The sequence below is a fragment of the Archocentrus centrarchus genome, chromosome 17 (assembly GCF_007364275.1).
Source record: "Archocentrus centrarchus isolate MPI-CPG fArcCen1 chromosome 17, fArcCen1, whole genome shotgun sequence".
NCBI lineage: Eukaryota > Metazoa > Chordata > Actinopteri > Cichliformes > Cichlidae > Archocentrus > Archocentrus centrarchus.
In genome coordinates, this window is record NC_044362.1 from 30,693,745 (window position 1) to 30,713,688 (window position 19,944).

The 19,944-nt window shown below is 40.2% G+C and overlaps 1 protein-coding gene across 1 annotated transcript in view; it reads right to left on the reverse strand.

Annotated features, from left to right (window-relative positions):
- Window positions 1-19,944, reverse strand: part of LOC115795638 (receptor-type tyrosine-protein phosphatase N2-like) — a 229,311-nt gene that overhangs the window by 185,688 nt on the left and 23,679 nt on the right. Inside the window, 3 exon segments of the mRNA XM_030751631.1 lie at window positions 341-482; window positions 1,136-1,250; window positions 14,288-14,401. Of these exon segments, the coding sequence (XP_030607491.1) occupies window positions 341-482; window positions 1,136-1,250; window positions 14,288-14,401 (371 nt within the window).

Below are 19,944 nucleotides of genomic sequence, written 5' to 3' on the forward strand. Positions count from 1 at the left end.
GCAGCCTCAATTCATTCACTGTCAAACTGGCCCTACCTTAAGGCAACTTTTTACTGATTGGCTGCCCCTCTTAAACAAAAGTACAGCAGGTGGGTGGTGCCAGGGCTCTGAACCTGAGATGACCATAGCTCCCATTTATATGGTGTCTTACAGCGCCACGTGTTTGCAACTTTGGCCATAAGTTTCCACCTTTTGCAAAAGAACACATATAACATAAAAGAACAAAAAGCATAATAGGTTCTTTTCAATTGCTTTGAGAAAAATGCTGCAAAGTGGCAACAAAATCATCAACTGGACGAACGACCGAGACCCAGAAAAGGCAAACGGAGTAAATCCTTACCTTGCTAGATGCGCTCAAGCTGGAGGCAGATGTCTTGGGAAGGAGGCCAAGTCGTTGGAGGTATATCTGGAGATTTCTGCTGAGCTCTACCTCCACTGGTTTTACCCTTTGGTCCACTGGGTCCATCGCTTGAGCTACTGGCCTGCAGGAGAAGTGAAAGGATTAAAAAAATGTTGAAATGAGTCATTCCAGAGAAGTACAGTCAGATAACTCCTCTTTGCAAATGGGTCATTTTTCCTCCAAATGCAATAATTAATATGATCCCATGTAAAAAAAAAAATCATATAGATATATTAGTGCTAGAACAACATTGAACAGGTCTGTTAAAAAGGCCACAATTATCTTTTAAAAAAATGATGGTAAATGTGGTATCATTTTTGTTGTGAACTATGATAGACTTATGATGGATAAAACAATCAGTTACATTTTTGATTCAAACATCCAGAGTGCACAAAACAGTACTGGTCTAGACTAGACACTTCTAAATCTGTCAGTGCATCATTTCAGCAGACAAGCTAGTCAATTTTTTATGAAATATGAACAACATTCAGTAGCATAAAATCTCAGCGCAGCGCAGATCTGTGTAAGAGTAGGATGCTCTTCAAAACTTCTGTCCTTCCCACTGCAAGTTTCACAGCTTTGTTAGTTCAGGTTAAGGTAGCCAACTAGTATTTATCCATGTGAGCCTGCAATAGACTAATGGCAAAGTGTTACTGCCCTTTAAAACAGTCAAATCCCTTCTTTCAGTCACAAAAGCACTGAGCCAACAACGAGTAGACTAAATAAACATCGGACCTGCTGTCAGTGTTGTAGACGGGCCCGTTCTGCTGCGCTCTGTAGGGAATCCTTCTCAGTTTGGATAACTCCTTGGACAGAACCTGCTGGGTGGTATCATCTTCCCAGGTCAAACCTACAGAGAGAGAGATGGAGACTCTTCAGAAGTACCTGAGATCACAATCAGGAAGGCCAGTATTTCCCAGGTGCATATCTACTGTACACCCGTGAGCCTCAAATGAAAAGAAAAATCTTAATTAAATGGAACTGGAATACAGGAAAAAGTGGGTTAAATGCATGAACAAAGTCTAGCTGATACGTGGTAAGTACGGGCTAGAAAGGCGGAGAAGAAATTGCTGAGCATGCAGTAATTTCCCTAAACTCATTAGGTCACTCATTAGCAGAGGAGACGAGAAAACAGCGGGGCGTCCTTGGAGACTCCGGTGAGAGGCTGACTGATTCAGTGACTAAGCAGAAACCATTTCTCCTCTCGCTCTCCTGCCATACTTCAGTTGTATAATGTGACGAGCTACTTGGGAATTTCTTTAACACATATTTACTTAAACGCATGATTAAATACTTACACCGCCGCCGTGACAAAAAAAGTGAGGTCAAGGATAAACCCAGAAAGTCTGAACGCTGCTGTAATATCAATGAAAATGTGAAATCTGTAAATGAATAATAGTGAACCAAATAAGCCAATAAAAACTCCTAGTCAGGACTTATTTGGTTAATACGTTTTAAAACCTTTAAATTAAAACAGCACCTTTTTTAACAATGAAATGAAGTTGGATTTGGAAAGACCAAAACCATAATCCTGAGCATATTTGCACTGCAGAAAATGTGCACGAGGATGTCAGCTGGTGCCCACGAGTCACTGATGATGTGAAGCATAAAGGAAAAAAAGGGAAACACAAACCTGGTGTCCTGTTTTCTAAGACTGAGGCTTTATCACAGTTAGATTCAGTCTTTCACAACTGTTTTTTTTTTTTTAGCAAGCTAGCATTAATACTGAAATTTAATAACCAAATGGTGAGTAATGCTATCTCTGCTGCTGAGCGATGACTGTACCTAATGAAAGAAAATTATTCTGATTTGCGTTGTTCATTTGATTTGATTTGATTTGATTAATGGGACCCATATCGGCCGTTCTCCAAGCGTACACGGACAAAAATAGTAAAGTTTGTATTGTTTGCAAAACTAGAGGACATGTTTTATCCCAAGTGAAACATAAAAAGGTTGTAAACTTAAACAGCGCCTCTTTTGCTTGTCACCTGGTTTGTAGTGTGGTTTTTATCTAATGGTGTGACCTCCTGTCCAAAACCTGCTCTGAAAGAAGCCTTTATGACCACAGAATCAACTGGAAGGGCCCTCAGTAGAGCGCATCCCTCGCCCACTCCAAAAATATGATTTTATATTTTTATTTTAAACGTTAGATCCACGTGAACACATGACAAATAATTCAGTTTATGTACCCTAATAGAATCCTCTAAACAAACACATGAAGTAAAGAAAAACAAACATTTGCAGAGATATGAACTGCATATGTGATTTTTATGTAGGGTTTGTAGTTGTGTAGAAAAAGACAATGAATTATCAACAGTAAGTGTTTAGAGTACCAAATTTCATCACAATAGATGAAAATTTCACTGAATTTTTAAAAAATTGGTGCGAGGGAGGGATTTTATTGGTTTATTGTTCTTGGTTTCATCAATTTTGGTGCAAAACTTTGAGTTATATTGTTAACAGACAAACAAACAGCAGTGAAAACAGAGCCTCTCTCCACCAATCAAAGGATGAGGTAATTAATCAACACACAAAGTGTACACGGCTGCATCGTTATAGCCACCTGAAGGTTTTTCATGTTTGCTTTATTACAAGCACACCACAAATGTACTGTATGAGGCGGCATACAGCACGCTCTAAAAGAGCTGTTATTACATCATCTGTACACATGTAGATTTTACAGGCTAGCATAGTCGCTTGTACACACAGTTTACATCAATGGCGCTGCACATCATCATCATCATCATCATCACGGTCACCACACAGATGATTCCTGATGATATGGCCCAAATATCTGACTTTAATAAACACATTCAAACAGAATGAGGGGAAATTTTGCAATCAACACTTCATTAACACAACTCTTTACTCTTTGCATACAGCCCTTTATCACATACTCGTGCACTAATGGATATATCTGGTTCATTTTGGGGTTTATTATCTTAGCCAGTGACTCTCCAATACACAGAAGGCAGGAGCTGGGAGTCAAACCACTGCTCTATCCCATACTGGACAAGCCCAAACTATCTCCTGCTCCTAACTTTAACTCATGAAACGCAACCCTGCTCTAAAGGTGGCTCTACAGTGTGCGATCTGGGGCTGTTCATGATGAAAGATGACAGATGTGAAAGAACTCGGTATTAGCTTTCACTGTGGCTCCAAAACAGGGACAAAGATCTGAGAGCATCAGAAATTCTGGACGAGCATCTTTCATTGACTAACCAATCAATAGGAATGCAGCATGAAAGAGCACACTAATTAACTCAATATGGGCAAATAAACAGCTGAGGAATTAGAGCTGCATGCTTTAGCATCAATTTAGTGGATATTAGCATCATACAGTCTACATGTATGAAACCGGCCCTCTTAAATCCGTGGTGCACGGTGTGACTTACATGGAAGCTGTAGGACAGATGAAATCTGCAGTACAGCAGGAGTCACCGACGTGCTCTGAAGGCGATCTTTTCTACAGCTCGCACCATGAGAGAAGACTTTCTCACGGCATCGATCAAAGTGCAGTCCCACGTGTCACATGATGCAGCGTGGTGTGACATACATTCACACAACCAACAATGATGCATGATAATACAGGCAGAGCTCAACCTAGCATTAACCAGCCAGCTGAGCCAGTGGCACCAACTTTGAGCTGTTTTGACTTTCTATGTGAAAGGGCCTTTAAGAAGGTTTTCCACATTAAGCTCGACTCTCGGGGGATTCAAACCCACAACCTTTGAATTTCATCTTAAGTGCCTAGAAGTCCAATGCGCTATCCGTTTGGCCACAGAGTCCCCTGGAAAAAGCTTCAATGTGATTTTAAAACCATCATCTCAATCGAGGTCAGCAGGTCCAGAAAGAACTTTACATGGTTTTTTTTGTTTGTGTGTTTTTTGTCAGTACTGATTATTTAAGTGTTTCCATGAAACTGATGAGTTTCTCTACCTTCTCTGATGTTTGACTGTGTATCAGCTGTCATTTGTTATTTATGCATAAGCTATTTGTAACTGCTTTTTAAACAAGTGTTCAAGAGGAAGCGCTAATGAGTAGTTTGGGCATTTTGTGGCATTTTTTCCTCTATGTAATAGTTTTATTACCTAGTTGTCAACCTGTCCCTGCAGCAATGTCAGTCAGACAGTCCTGCATATTTACTGGACATGTCAAAAAAATGTTCTGCAAGTGTACAAAAGGACAAGCCTGATGAGCTACTTGGGCATTCACGTCTGTTTCTTATACTTAACATGCATCCAAACACAGTTTTTTTGGCAACTGAACAGAGGAGCAGGCGCCAACACCAGATGGGGTAGCGGAACAAAATGTTACCGGAAATATGGCCGCACTGCGCAGAGCACAACACGAACGGAGGCATTTGGCAGATGAGCGATGACGTTGCTGAAAGATTCCAGTAATACAGACTGTGGCTCCAGATGTGATGCCACAAGATGTGGGTCCACCACAGAGGACGCACACTCGAAATGAGACGGAAAACATCATCCACGTCATTTTCAGAGGCAAAAAAAAGAAATGCGACAGTCTGAGCTGAGGGAAGTGAAAACTGGGGGAAATATTGATAAATCACCAATGGAAACTGCTGGAAAGGATAAAACAAGCATGAACTATGACAGGAAAGAGCAGCTGAGAAAAATGCAGCTTTGAATCCTGACAGCAACAATCTGATTGGCAGTACAGGGAAGTCAGAGTAGGTGAAGTCAAAGTGGGCAGGGACACAGACCTGCAGATTAGAACTGCATCAGTTCAAACAGTTACCAACTTAGTGAGCGCTGCCTAACAAAACTTGCTGTTGAAACAATATGTCTTTTATGGTTTTAATATGAGATGCCCGTCCTGAACGGTTAATGTCATATACTGTTCCACTGCTTCATATCCAATGAATACGTGTCATGCAAAATGACTGTAGGTGTGAATTAGCTCCAAACTACAGTAACTTCACTAAAACAGGATTTGATAGCGTTTACATTTCATAACTTTAAGATATTTATAAATAAATGAAGGCAGCCTTTCTGGGCTCATCAAAGAGGCATTTCAATCATTCAACTGAACGATGACTGAACAAAAAAGATTACAAGGTTATACAATCTGACAGCAGTAATATGAAAGCAAAATGAGCATCAGAAGTGAAGACTTGACTAAAAAATGACATATGATATATATATATAAATGTGATAATTCTCATAATGAGTGACTCCTCTCACTCTGGCTCTGTTGATTATAGTTGTTTTAATTTACCATCTCAGCAGAAGAACCATGTCTAATAATGTAAATCATTTTATGATCATCAGAATCACTCAGAGTGTAGCAGCCCAATTTGGGAAAACAAGAAACCCTCCAGTTATTACTGTTACAATAAAAGCCGTTTCACACACTTTCATATCCTGTTTTTGTCTGCTTTTCTGACATAAAATTAACATAGTATTACCATATTATTATGATTTTGGTAGTATTGGTAGTAAAAGTCACACTATGAGTAGAGTACATGTTATCATAAAATGTTGCTTCAACTTCAAGCTCGTCTTAATAAATGTTTGCAGTTATGAAAAACACACAAAGTGAGTGCAGAAATTCACCTGAACAGTAAAATAAAGGAAGAGCTTTGTGCAGAAATCAGGTTTCAGGTGTGCATCGGGCAGCGCGCTGTTTGCAGTGAATATCTGAGAGGATTTTAACTTGAAATGCCCATTTGTAGCATCGCTGGTCTACAACACTTTAGCTCTGCAAGATGGATCAAAGAACAATCAGAGTGTTGTAGTAAAACTGGAAGAGCTGCCGGCAGTAATCTCGTCCCACTGCCAAGATCTCACACACTCTCTAGTTAACCAACAACAGCCCAATTTTTTACAACTGAATTTACACTTCTGCCCGTATCATTTGTGAATGCAATTAAACGAGCGCTGCTCATTTCAGAACATTTCAGCGTCGAGAAACCTCCTTTAGACCCCCGCAAAATGAATTACAACCCCAACTGCCACGAATCAGGCACAAGCCTCTCTTTAACAGCTGCACAGCGTGTCAGGCCAGCTTTTGCCATCAAAGAGACATAAAACTGAGCCTTTAATGGCAGCCATGGTGGCTGAGAAAACGGGCGTTAGCGGCGGGTGAACAGACGGCATCTGACACGACAGGTTAATAAACGCTGGAGCCCCTGCCAGGATATTCAGAGTGACTCCACGCTTCTCACAGACTTAACCGAAAAGCGGACAGGAGGTTGTCGGCCAGTTGAAGTCTAAGGTGAAGGGCTGTCAGAGTTTGAAGCTTTCACAGCTAAATAAATGAGACTGCAGAAAGGAATAAGACTGAATTGAAAATGTGATCATGTACCTGGAAGGTTTAAGGTCAGAGGAAGTCATAAGAATATAGGTTGCTACATGCTGTACAGATTGTAAAGCCCCTTGAGGCGACTTTGTGGTCCCCTTTTTCATAGTATTTAGGAAGAGCAAGACCGAGATTTCCAGAAACACAGGCTGATTAATGAGGTCAGAGGTCAGTGTAGAAAAAGAGTTTTGGAAATGCTCCAGTTTACTTTGCATTTTCTTTTTGTTTTTTTCCACAACCAACAATTTTCTGTTCTACTTCTTCCACAGTTGCTAAATTATGCCTGTGTGCTTGACAAATACCAACGGCCATATTCACTAAGAGCCAGACTAATTACAACCGTGGGCAAAAACGCTGCAGCCTTCCACCAGGTTAGCGCTTGATTTATCAACCGTATTTATGCAAATTTCATTTACACAACCTGAAGTCCAATTACAATCACCGCAGGTAAAAAGGTAAAAAGTCGTGACAAGTTTGGTCGCAGCAAATCCCCACACTTTAACAACAGCGACAACTTTATCAACAAAAGATGGTGTCAAGAGTATGCAAAACTAGCAACACAACATTTTCAATTGTCTCTATATTTTTCTGTAAATTACAAAGAATCACATATATTCAGATTTTGGACACAGAAACCTTTGATGACAACCTGTTTTTGTGACAGATGCTGAGCTACATGAAGCTATATGAACATGTGTATGCTGCAGAACTAAATAAATGGTAAATGGACTGGGTTGTATGTAGTGCTTTTCTACTCTACACAATCACACTGTTATCAACGCATCGGGAGCAACTTGGTTGTTCAATATCTTGCCCAAGGACACTCTGGCATGCAGATTGGAGCAGCCAGGAAATCAAACCACCAACCTTTTCAATTACTAGATGACCTGCTCTCTCTCCTGAGCCACAGCCGCCTCAATAGAATATAACACAACAAACACACAAAAAAGCAGTGAGATGCAACGTCTGGAGTCACTGCTGTGCAAAAATTCCTTTAATTAACATCACACAGAAGGGAAGGCAACTCTCTGCATGACTTACAGTTACCTGATCCTTCCATATGTAGCTGTAGCAAAAAAGAAATCAGAGGACAACCAATAATAATAATAAATGCAACAGTTATCTACTGTTTAGTCTCTCAAAGGTGGTGCAGAAAGGTTTGTATGTTTTTGATGTTGTGTGGAAACTGAAGAGGACCATTCTTGCTGTGGGCGAACGGCAGCTGTGACCCTGACGAGGTGGTTTTTCAAATGACTTCACATCTGCAGGGCCTTTAGTGAGCAGTCGGGGGGGGGCAGTGTGTGTGTGTGTGTGTGAGTGTGGGTGGATAAAGGGGGAGAGCTGCAGTAACAACTCTGTGGAAGATGCAAACCATTTAAAAAGAAAGAGAGAGGCAAATGTACTGAGTGCTAAAGGTTAAACCTTAAGTCTTATTTTTGTGCTTTTTTTCATTACCCCTGTTGACAATAACAACACTGTACTTGAGAAATGTATTGTTGTATATGGGCATATACTGAAATTAGCCTCACTGAGAAGAGAAAGCACGCACAAACTCTGCAGCTGTGGAATTATAACCTAAACCAGTGAAGTGGAATTTAAAATATGTGATTTATGGCTTAAACGGTTGGGTTGGTGATGGATGAGTTAATAACATGATCCATTTATTGTTTAAGTTATTTATAAAACATAATTAACATCTTTTTTATGCCTGTCTTGGACTTCTTTTTTAAAAAAAAAAAGTAGTGAGACATTAGTGTGAGCTGTTGGAATCTGTAATTTGGCTTATAATTTTCAATTATACAACAGTTTTAAATGTTTAACCAAAAAGAATCTGAAGTTATCAATTATAAAGAGAACCATCAGTTGTAGCCTTAACATGCACATAGCTTATGGACACATACCATTATCTTGGCTCTGGTGGAGGGACTCGTGTAAATGAGACATATGGCACATGCAGAAGTTGAGGTTTATAAAAATAACCATTGTCACTCACTGTACATTGGCCTCAGTAGGCCATCTTCGGATTGCTTACAAAGGATTCAGAATACAGCTGCAAGGCCACTTACTGTACTAAGTGGTCTCATGTGACACTTATTTTGTTGTCTTTGCATTGGCTCCCCATAAAGTTCAGACTTCAGTTTAAGATCTTGGTGATCACTTGCAGACTCCTGCATGGTCAAACACCTGTTTAGATTAACAAAATCTTGCATCCATATAAAAAAAAACTTGCATTTGTGGGTTGAGCAGCAGAGTTGAGTATGAGGGTTGCACCCATGAAAAATCATCTCCACCAGTGCCAAACAGCTTATTCTGCTGTTGACTCTTGTTTGGTGTTTATTGGGTTGGATGATTGAAGTCTGAAGAAACAATTTATTTAACAAACAGGGGCCTGAGTAGCATGTGGAAGAATGATACACAGCCACAACAGCCTGCTACCTCTTCCTCATGCTGGTCACACACTGCTGTGGGATGGTCTCCTGTTTTTCAAACTGCACGTGTCACAAGGCAGCCAGTGTGGTTGTGTTGGTCACTCTGGAGAGCACGCCCACGCAGATCCCACAAGTGTTCAGCGGGGTGGTGGTCAGGACTGCCGGCGAGCCGTTCCATCCTCTCCACTCCCAAATTCTGGAAGTAGTCTCTGCTAATCCTCGTTCTGTGCGGGTGACTGCTGTCATCTTGGAGGACAGAGTTTGGTCTGAGACCGTGGAGTTATGGGATTGCCACTGGTTGCAGAATCTCATCTCAATTGCTCTCTGCATTGAGATTGCCTCCAGTGATGACAACCCTGATTGTCAGCACTTGGGGTACTGAGCAAAAATAGGTTGTGGCTCCTAAACTATGAAATGCACCACCATTACATTTAACATCTGCGGGCTCAACTGAAACTCAAGAGTTATTTATACAGCCTTGCTTTTTACTAGTGAATATTATTGTTGTCTTTTGATATTTATTTTTTGATTGTTGTTTCGGAGCACTTTGCGAGCCTTATCTACAAAGGTACTATATAGATCATTTTTACTTATGGTTCCTGTGCACTCTTTGATAAATGAGACTCCCTGTCACTCCCTGCTGGAAAGCACCAAGCTCAGCACAGCAGGGGGTGACGAGTGATCATAATAAGTTTGCCCTGCAAACGGATTAAAAAACTGCAGGTGAAAGCGGTGATGACGACAGGGCTCATTAAACTTAACATCAGATAAGATGTAAAGGGTGGTTTAAATTATCTGGATAAAATGTTTACAGTTACATGTTCAATCAGCTGGTTGCTTGCCCCTTAAATTTATTGTAAAAAGATGTCATATGCTACCACAGTGCAGATGAGTGAAAGGCACGATGGTTTGAATTTAACCATTAGCTGCTTCTACTTGGAATAAATGTTTCTTCAACATTTTGAAGCTGCAGCCAAAACACCATCAGCGTAGCTTAGATCGGGTTATCATGGAAACTAAAAAAAAAAAGACTCAGTGACATCACCCTTACCCTGTGAAAATCACTCTGCAGGGGAATGAGCATATTTCCCAAAATGTCCAGTCTCCTGTCCACATGTGTTTTTGTGAACCAGACTGCTGGACATCAGTTCCCACATCCTAAAATAGAGCTGATGAGACTGTGTGCTTAGGATTGTGTTTATAAGAGGAAAAGGAAAAGGACAGAGCAAACTCTGTTATCTTTTTAGTGGACTAGCAGAGCCTGAAATGCAGATGCTTTAGTGTCTTTAGAGTTTTGTCCTCCCTAATGGCTTCTGCAGACAGCCGGGCCCAAACATCTCATTTGCATAATTCATTTCACTTCAGAGCGCCTGACAAATGCCTCCAAACTTGTCGCCTCTGTGAAATCGGAATATTTCTCTAGCTCTCCCGCTGAGCGCCGATTCGGAGAATTAAACCAGAGGACTCTTTTTTTTTGTTTGTTTCCTTTTTTTTTTTGGAGAGGGGTGGGTAGAAGGAAGGGAGGAAATGCACTAAATCAAGCTCAAAAGAAAGATGGTAAAATAAAAACAAGAGACAAAAACTCCTCCCAAAAGAAATGCACTTTTTTGAAATCATTCCCTCTTGAGTGGTTGCAGGGACAAAAGGCTGGCCTCTTTTTTTTTTTCTCCCTGTGTACATGAGGTCCTGTCATTCAGAGCAAAGCTGCATGATGAAAGGGAATGAAATCCAGCCCAGTGGGATGTTATGCAGGTCTCTGCCTCCCCCTCGTGGTACAGCACACTCACAGCAGCTTATTACAGCAGGAAAGGTGACAACTGATCCATCTGTTCATTTCCAGACAGGCTGATTAAACCATAAAGTCAAATAAATATTCATGTCATGATGCTCACTCGAGTTGTTGCTTCTTTCCTTCCTAGTTCAGTCATTTGAGGGATAAAGAGCTATTTTGATGTATTACTTTCAGTATGTACGTAGCGGCATGCAACAGTGAACTGTGGCAGGAAGTAAACCACTTTATAACTGCTCCAGTTAATCTCCTCATATCTGTGAGCCATTCATTACAAACTCAGCCAAACTTTATTCAAACCCACTAAATGTTAATCTAAGCTTTGACGGAAGGTAGTGGGAATAAGAGTGGAATAAATTATTTTCTGAATCTCAAAGCTATATTTGACATTTAATTAAAAGGAAAATAAATCATTAAAAATATTCAAAAATCATTTTAAGTGAACCAGAACTACTCTCTTCTCTCTCAGCACCAACCAATTTTTTTTTGGTCAGGCTATTTTAATTTTTTTAATTTTTTTTTTTTAAAGAAATTTTAAAAATAAATATTAAAAATATTCTAAAGATAATTTCCACTTTTGTTTCTTTCACATGTTAAAATTAAAAAGAAACACATTGTGGTAGAATATGTTCACCTGTGAGCTGTAATTATGAATACAAAACACAGACACATAAATTCTACTCTTCCATATGCAGCAATGATTACAACTTTAATTGTGGGAACTGCATGAAGATGAAACTAACATCTTATTATATAATATCTTTTTTTCCCCAATAAATTTAGATCTCCCTGCTTCATGAAGAGTGGTTCAGAAAACAGTCGAGGTGAATTTTCTGAGCTACATGTGTTGCCTGTTTGTGTGTACATTAACCTGGTTGTGTGTTTCAAGGGCTTCAATAATTCTTTCCTTACTTGCCTGTTCTTCACTCTTCTCCAAGTACTAAACACTAACTGTGTTATAGAGGTTGTAACAGCGTTGCTAACAAGCATCTCTCTGATCAATCTATACTGCAGACCGCAGCGGTGTAAACTCCACTGAATTCCTGACATTCCTGCTTTAGTGACAGCCACCTACAGAGACTCCAACAGAAAATACAATTTAAACAACTGTAAGCATGACTGACAGCTAATATCTGGGACATGCATAAACAACACCACGCTGCCACTTGGGAGAAAAACCCTGTTTAATTCAGCTCGCAAAACTCAAAAGAGTCCAGCACAGAGCAGCCCGGTCAGTGTGGTCTGACGTCTGTGGAGAAAAGTTTTGTTTTGAGCCATGTTCTACAAGCACAGAAAACTGCTTTTTTTTTTTATTTAAACTGGTGAAGTTTTTCTTATGTGAATTTGTGCCTTTTTGTTTGCTGTTTGCTGATTATTTTGTTTGTGTTGGTTCCTTTCGTTCTTGTTTCGTTCTCATCTCCTTTCTAGCTTGTGTTTCCTTAATTCCTTTAGTGACTCTACAGTTTAACTCTTAAACAGGACTTGAAGGTTTTCAGTTTTCTTCCAGTGCAGAAATTACAGGATGCGTCTTCAGGTCAGCAGGAGCAGCCTGGAGTCCAGTCTTCTACAGCTCCACCATTAAAACTGCGATCATCGTGGTTTTCCCCAGGACAGTGTGAAGACCTGCCTACACTGAGAACAGCTGTGGATTTTTTTTTTTCCTTCTCTTCATCCCAGAAGTTTTTAATGCAGTTCATGCAGTAACTGTGTCACCTGAAGCTTCAGCACCTTCAGACTGATCAAAAGAGCAGAATTTCCCATTAGTCCTTCTCCTCACTACACCACCTCTCCTCAACTGATGGTGATTATCTGAAAGTCTCACTTCACAGAAGCAAGTTTGTGCACGGTTTTAAACAATGCTCATTTCACTTCCTCTCTCCTTACTTGCTAATATGCTCTGAATGAGCCTTATGTTCAAAACATCTGTGCAGGGCAGAAAACAAATAGCTTTGCTGGAGAGCAAGAAGAAGAGGAGGAAGGAGTTTGCACTCATTTCAGAGAGAGGAGTGCTTTAAAGTGGCTGCATGAGAGAAGAAGAACCCCGAGCAAAAATCCATGCTTACAGACTTTTCTTTTGAAAAGAAAAAAGAAGAATCTGATTTGAGGATGCTGGTTTCTGCTTGGATTTAATGTAATGGTTAGCACATTTGCCTAGCATGTGAAAGATCCCTGTCTCAAGACTGTAAGGAAACAAAGCATGATAACTGGGTTACTGGAACAAAGATACGGCAAAAGTGGACATGAGATGAGAATTGGAAACTGCTCAAATGCTACACACATGCAACCCCAGTGAGAGGGATTACATCAAGATGATGGGGGACCTTTGGATTCTTCAACACTCAACATCTGGACTAACATCAAAACAGCTAGAAGCTCAGTGTTCCAACAAAAACCAGATATTCTCCACTGAACCATCCAAGGTGCACTCTCAGTGGCAGGGGACCAATATGACAACAGCACCCCCACCAAGGATGGAGACGGAGCAATACCGGAAGAGCATATGGAAGAAGGATGCAACACATAACAAGAATGCTCAGTGGCTAGTGGCTAACCAAGTGGCTGGAACAGTATACAGGAACATCTGTGCCTAGCATGGCATGGAAGTCCCAAGATCAAAATGGGACCTCCAGATACAGACGGACAAACTGGTGATGGCTAACCAGCCGGAAATCGTGGTGGTGGACAAGCAGAGGAAGAAGGCCGTAATCATAGATGTAGCAATACCAAACAACAGTAATGTCAAGAAGAAGGAACACGAGAAGCTTGATAAATACCAAGCGCTGAGAGAGGAGCGGTGCAGTGACCCCTAAACTGTGAGAGTGGCTCCAGCAGATTCCAGGAACACCATCCAAGATCTCTGTCCGAGCATGCCAAGTTTAGTATTTAAAATAAACTGGACAATAAAGTCCTAGCCATTCAAGATTTCAGCCAGTGGACATAATAATTATAAACCACTATTGAGAAACTATTCTCCATTTTCAATGTGCATTCTAGTGCTTTGAGTCCTTCTTGTAAGGACAAGCTGCTCTCGGGTAATTAATGTTGGGAGAAACTGCCGACTCCCATAAAAGGATACTTTAATTAAGCACTGAACACAAGGGCTTACTGTATGTAACCAATCTTGTTTTCTTTTATGACAAGGTTAAGCACACTTACTCTAACTTGGTCTGGAAAATCATCCCAAATCAGTTCAACATTATTTCTTACAATTGCGCATAATTTGCATGTGAGCATGATTTGTAAAGAGACCCAGTTTAACTCTGGTGAGTCACTTTGTGTGTGCACATGTCCTGTACAAACATACATGCGCGCTAATAAAAGCAGTCCGTGCGTGCATGTGTTTACCTCTGTTGGACAGCTTCTCCAGCAGCATCCTGAAGTGTTGCACTACAGACGGAGAAACATCGTAGGTGTAAATCTCCTTCACTGGAACAGAGTGACACCTCCCAAACATCCCATCTGTCAACACATAAACAGACACTTTCAGCAGAGAATCGAACTCATGTTTCTATTTTTCATGTCACACTGAGGTCACTGAAGGGAACAGCTTATTTCAAAGGAAACCACTCTGACTTCCCTTGTTTTAAATCATATATATATATATATATACACTTTTACAGCAGTGGATGTTTATATTAAATATGTTCAAAGTTTCAGATATTGAAATTAGTGTTTATGCAAATGATTCCAGTGAGCCAAAGCCAATCATAAGAAAGCTGCATTAAAGAGAGGATAGCATTACACGGCTGGGTGCTATGACTGGGTGGGACTGCACCAAGGCCCACTTTTTGATAAATAATATGTTATTTTTAACTGTAAATCAAGCAAAGCTACTCTAGTAGTTCAAGAATAAAAATATGAAGCTGAAAATGAGCATTAAATAAAACAAGGAGTGAAAAATTTGTGTTTTCATGCAGTGGGGACCAATAAAAAGAGCAAGTAAAGGTCAAGTAAAAATGGTAATTACTGTAAAACGACCTGTTTAAGGTTAGAGAAAGTAGTCCTGCTCTACATTTACACAAGCATTTTTTTTGGCTGTCAAATTGGTGCTCTAAAAGAATTTGAAGGGAAATGTTGTAATAAGAGGATTTGCTTATCCTGCACTGACATATAATTATTAAACTTAGACATACACAGTTACAGGATTAACAGCACAAAGCTAACCCTGATCATCTCTTGTTAGGAGGTCACATTGGAGAGTAGATCTCAGCCGATCTTTGCAGGTTCCTGTTTTTGTTTTCTGCCTTAAAGTGAAATTTCCTCTGGCTGATGTTTGACATCTGCACAGCTAGACTGTGCGGCGCGGTAACACAAACTGGCAATCACTAACAAATTATAAATGGGTCCTAAAAAGTCAGTTTGTAAGCTCCAAACTTGGGCAAACAGTGCTGCAAGCAAAGTAAATCTCAATGTATTGTGCAGGATGATATTTTACAGAAAATGTTGCCTGGCACAGAAGCGAGACTTTATTACAAAATAAAGCAAAAGTTTCTCTGCATATTCACAGAATAGTCACCAAGATATCTTTATGAAACCTGATGAATTATATTTAACTATAATAATAAGAATCAGAAAAGCAACAATTATCTACACATACACATAAAGAAGTATTGGAGTCCATCAGGATTTACAGAATCTCTTAGACTGCTATTCTGTAGCACAGTTTGCATCAATTTTAGGCGTATTTTCCACAGCCGAAGCCTAACAATGAACCAGGCGCTGCTTCTCCTTTATCCATATTCTCATTTTATTGCTTTTATTGTGAAACACAGCTCCCATGACCTGTTGTGTGACTTTCACTCACTCATACTTCCTACCAAAAAGCCACACAGTGGGCTGTGTTACTGTGAGCTGAAGGAAAGATGCTGACTCAGAAAAGGAAACCGTGGGTTGAGAAAGCGTCTAGAAAAATGAGTCAAAGTACAAAAATATCTTCTAGCAGTTAGCGCACTAGCACACTTACAGTAATAACCACTAATGTCAAATATTCTATTCTATTTTGATGTTTTAAAAAAAAGATCCTTTTGCAGTTTGTAATTCCCAGAGATTGTTTTCCTTCCTCCCCTGTTCTGTGTCACGTCCGCCCTCCTCCTGTTTAAGCCCTCGGTGTTCCTCAGTTCTTCATCAGTCCCCCTCTCACACGGTGTGCTCCGTGTGAAACGCCGGCTCCTGCTTTGGATTATTTTGTATTCTGTTTTTGGCACGTCTTCAGTATTAAAGCCGCCATCTTCAGTTCACATTTCTGTCTCGCGAGTCCTGCATTTTGGGTCCACAACCTGCCTGCCGCACAGTGATTTATGACAAAGCAGCTTTGATTGATGTATAAGCTGAGAAATCACCGCTGCATTACATCCTCCCGGCAAAGCTAAGATACCAGCAACACATTGTTTCAGTGATATCACTTCCAATCCGGCTTTCTCCTCACACGACAAAGTGCCACACATTACCCTGTTATATTCAGACGAAATGTTTGGGTTCAGTTCTGATTTTGATTGGTTGTTATTCAAAACCTAAATGATCATTTTAGTTTAGTAACAGTGAGAAAGTAGCTGGTTTGGGGAAGTTGGGGAGTTTTGGGATAGAAAAGTAGTTTGTCCTCAAGTTTTAATAAGTTTAAATTTAATAAACACATCCTGTTACTAAACATTTCACAGCACAAGCTATTAAATACATTTCCAGATTAGGTCAGATGCTGTCTGAGGGACGAGGTTAAATGGTCCTACTGGGGACACTAAATGGAACCTGTGATATTTCTGAAATGATTCTAGTTCTGGGTTTCTAACTGCGCTTAGAGCAAATTCTCAGGATTCAAGAGGTTGAGACATTTGCTAGACCTCAAAATATTACAAAAGTCATTAAAATAAGAAATACGTATATATGGGTGTAGTTTTTTTTTATAAGGTGCCTTTTGCTGCCACTGCCTATCTGCATGTATGATATGTGTGAGAGTGTGAATGTTGCCTAATAAAACTATTACATGGTAATTCAGGTCTCTTCTATAAATACTCTCTGCATCACTCTGCTCGCTTCAATCAAACTGGAAGCAGTATTTAACAGGCAGCTAAGGATGACCAGCGCCTGGGCTGCACTGCTGTAAGTACTCAAAAATGTCTCACCGGATACAGATTCTGTTTAGAAATCAGCCTGAAGAGAGATGTAATGAGAGCGTTTATGAAACAGAGGAAAGGAGAGACATTTGGTGACTGTAACCCTGCAAACTAATAAACCTTAAGATTCCACACACAGAAATGATGTGGAAAACACTGATAAATGCTGCCATACAATAACAGTTTCAAGTGGCTTTGAACTTCCTAAAGTGGACTTCATTCCAGCACCGTTTACTTCTTTTTGTGAATTTTAAAATTTGCATCTTGCAGCTGTGAGTCATTAGAAAGTTAAAAGTTTCCATTCTTCAAGAAATTTAATCACTGAAAATTAAACCAATCCAGAGCTACAGGATTGCGACCAATAATAAAAAACAGGTGATTAAACACCAGCTGACTCAGGCTAAGTTAAGTTACCTGTAAAATTCCAGTTTTTAAGCTACAGTTCTTATAAGTACAGTGTGCTAGATGCTACCGGAAAACTCAAACAGCATTGAAGGGATGGGAAAATCCTTGATTTTCACTCTTTAAACACAGTGTCGGTACATTTGTTGCAGGATGCAAGTTACAAAAGCCAATACCACTTATTCTGCATCCCGGTGACCATTTGTTGATTGATTACAGAGTCGCCTTAATTGACTGACAGCTTGTTTAATTCACAAAGGATGCACTGATCCAATATTTTTTTCTCCAAACAAACATTCCAATAACTCAGCTCAGTGTCTGCCAATACCAATTTCCATTTACAATACTTAATCTATATTCCTGAATACATTGTGTGTCTCCTCGAGTCCTCAGCCTTACTCAGCTGTGGGAGGAGCGGTGAGCCAATCTTGCAACATTTTTCTTTCCAAAGTGAATCTGATGCCTGGAACCAAAATGGAAACAGTGAGAACTAATTGAGGCTAAAATGACGCTGGTAGTACCCTTGAGCAGTCCAAACTATAACTGTGACAAAGCGCAACAAAGACAAACAAGATGCTGAGTAAACTACTGTGCCGCAGGCCTTTTCTCTTGTTCAGCTTAGATCTTAAACAACACCATTTCTCTTCATTTTCCAGAAGGAACATCTTGAATTATCCCTCATAATTATGCTCATGCATATCTAAGTCTCTGCAATTTATCCAAGTTCACTACCAGAGGGCCATAATTCAGAGCCAGACGTGTCTTCTTGTGATTTATAGAGCAGATTAGGGCACAGGGAGGATTCGCTGGGCCACTCTCAGAAGCAGAGGCTGCATCGAGATGGAGGAGATGGACCAGCAGTGCTGACCAGATGTTGATACGGCAGCCAGTGCTTAAAAATAGGCTTCAATGGATGGAAATTATAAAATAAACATTTCTCAAACAAAGTACATTTTATCGCTTTTTAACTGCTTAGCGCTGCCTGATCCAAGGTTTTAGAAAAGTTATTGTTGTCTTTGACTGTGTGCGACATTTATGCAGATGTATGTGTAGTATTAACGACTGACAAAAGCTTCAAAGTTGAAATTAGATGCAATGTTGTTGTGCATTTCTGGACTGCACTGTTGGGACACACTGACGGAAAGCAGCAACCTCAGTCCTGCCTAATGAACTGGATTAAGACATCTTAATGGATCTGCTGCCTCTGGAGACCTGCACAAGTCCTTCCTCTGCAGACTGCACTTCACAAGATCAATGATATCTGGCATCACTTGCCAAGGCTCTGGCTGCTTTGACTGGCTCAAAAAAAGTAAAGGGTTTCCTAAATATGTGTCACTGACAGACTTTTGCCCTCGTGGTTTCATTTCTCTTCACTTGGTTTCATCCATCCATCCATCTTCTTCCACTTATCCGATTATTATTATCCAATTATTCCAATTTGACCTATCCCAGCTGTCACAGGAAGGGGAGCAGAGTACACCCTGGACAGGCTGCCAGTTTGTCGCGGGGTGTACTACAGCCAATTTAAAATCACCAATTAACCTAACCCCATGCATGCCTTCGAACTTCATTTTAAATAGAAATATTCTGACACACCTTGAACTTAACTTAAAAAGAGAGACGAGGATTAAAACAATTACATCAGTCAAGCTTCTAAAGAGGGATCTGATCCATTTCTTTGTTTTGACAATTTTCAGAGAAAAATTATTTCAAGACGCCACCTTTTGTTCTGTTGATGGACATGTTGTATATAGCATTAGTATCTAAATCTGATTATTATTATTTACTGTATTGTTTCCAAATCCGCCACAGTTTAATTTCCACTTCATGCATTTCTGCTTTGTTTCCTTAAGAAGGGAGCGGATTGTAAAGGCCAAAAGAAACTCCTGATAAGATGCTGGCTGAATTCTGCTACTGACCCCCAAAACACAGCCCATGCTGTCGGAAACGGGTCAACACCACCACGTAGGAGCACTGCCTGCTCAGAGCTCAATATACATGTTTTATTGTTCTGTAATCACAAAGGTTTTGTGAACCAAGATTTATCATTTTGACACTTTCTGATGCTAAAAAAATATGTGATAAAGGAGAAGTTCTGCAACATACTGGAAACCTGTTCAGGGTGAACTCCTGCACTGTGACAGCTGTGACAGGCTCCAGGGTCCACCACAACACCGAACTGGACAACTGGAAGAAAATGGTTTGATGGACGGATGGAGACCATCCATCCGTCAAACCACAGATGATCCTCCAAAGAAGACAGAAGATGTTCAGAAGAACACTAAAGGTGCAGACGGACATGAACAAAATCAGCACCTTCCCAAACAGCTGTCTTCAAAGGATATGAAACATCTACTGGCCACAAAAGATCTCTAACAAGGACCTGTACAAGGAAACAGGATATAAGAAGAAGTCACTCGAAATAAAGATGAAGAGGCTAAGATGGCTCAGCCACATGTCAGCTGCCCTTTAAGTAATCTGGAACAATCTTAA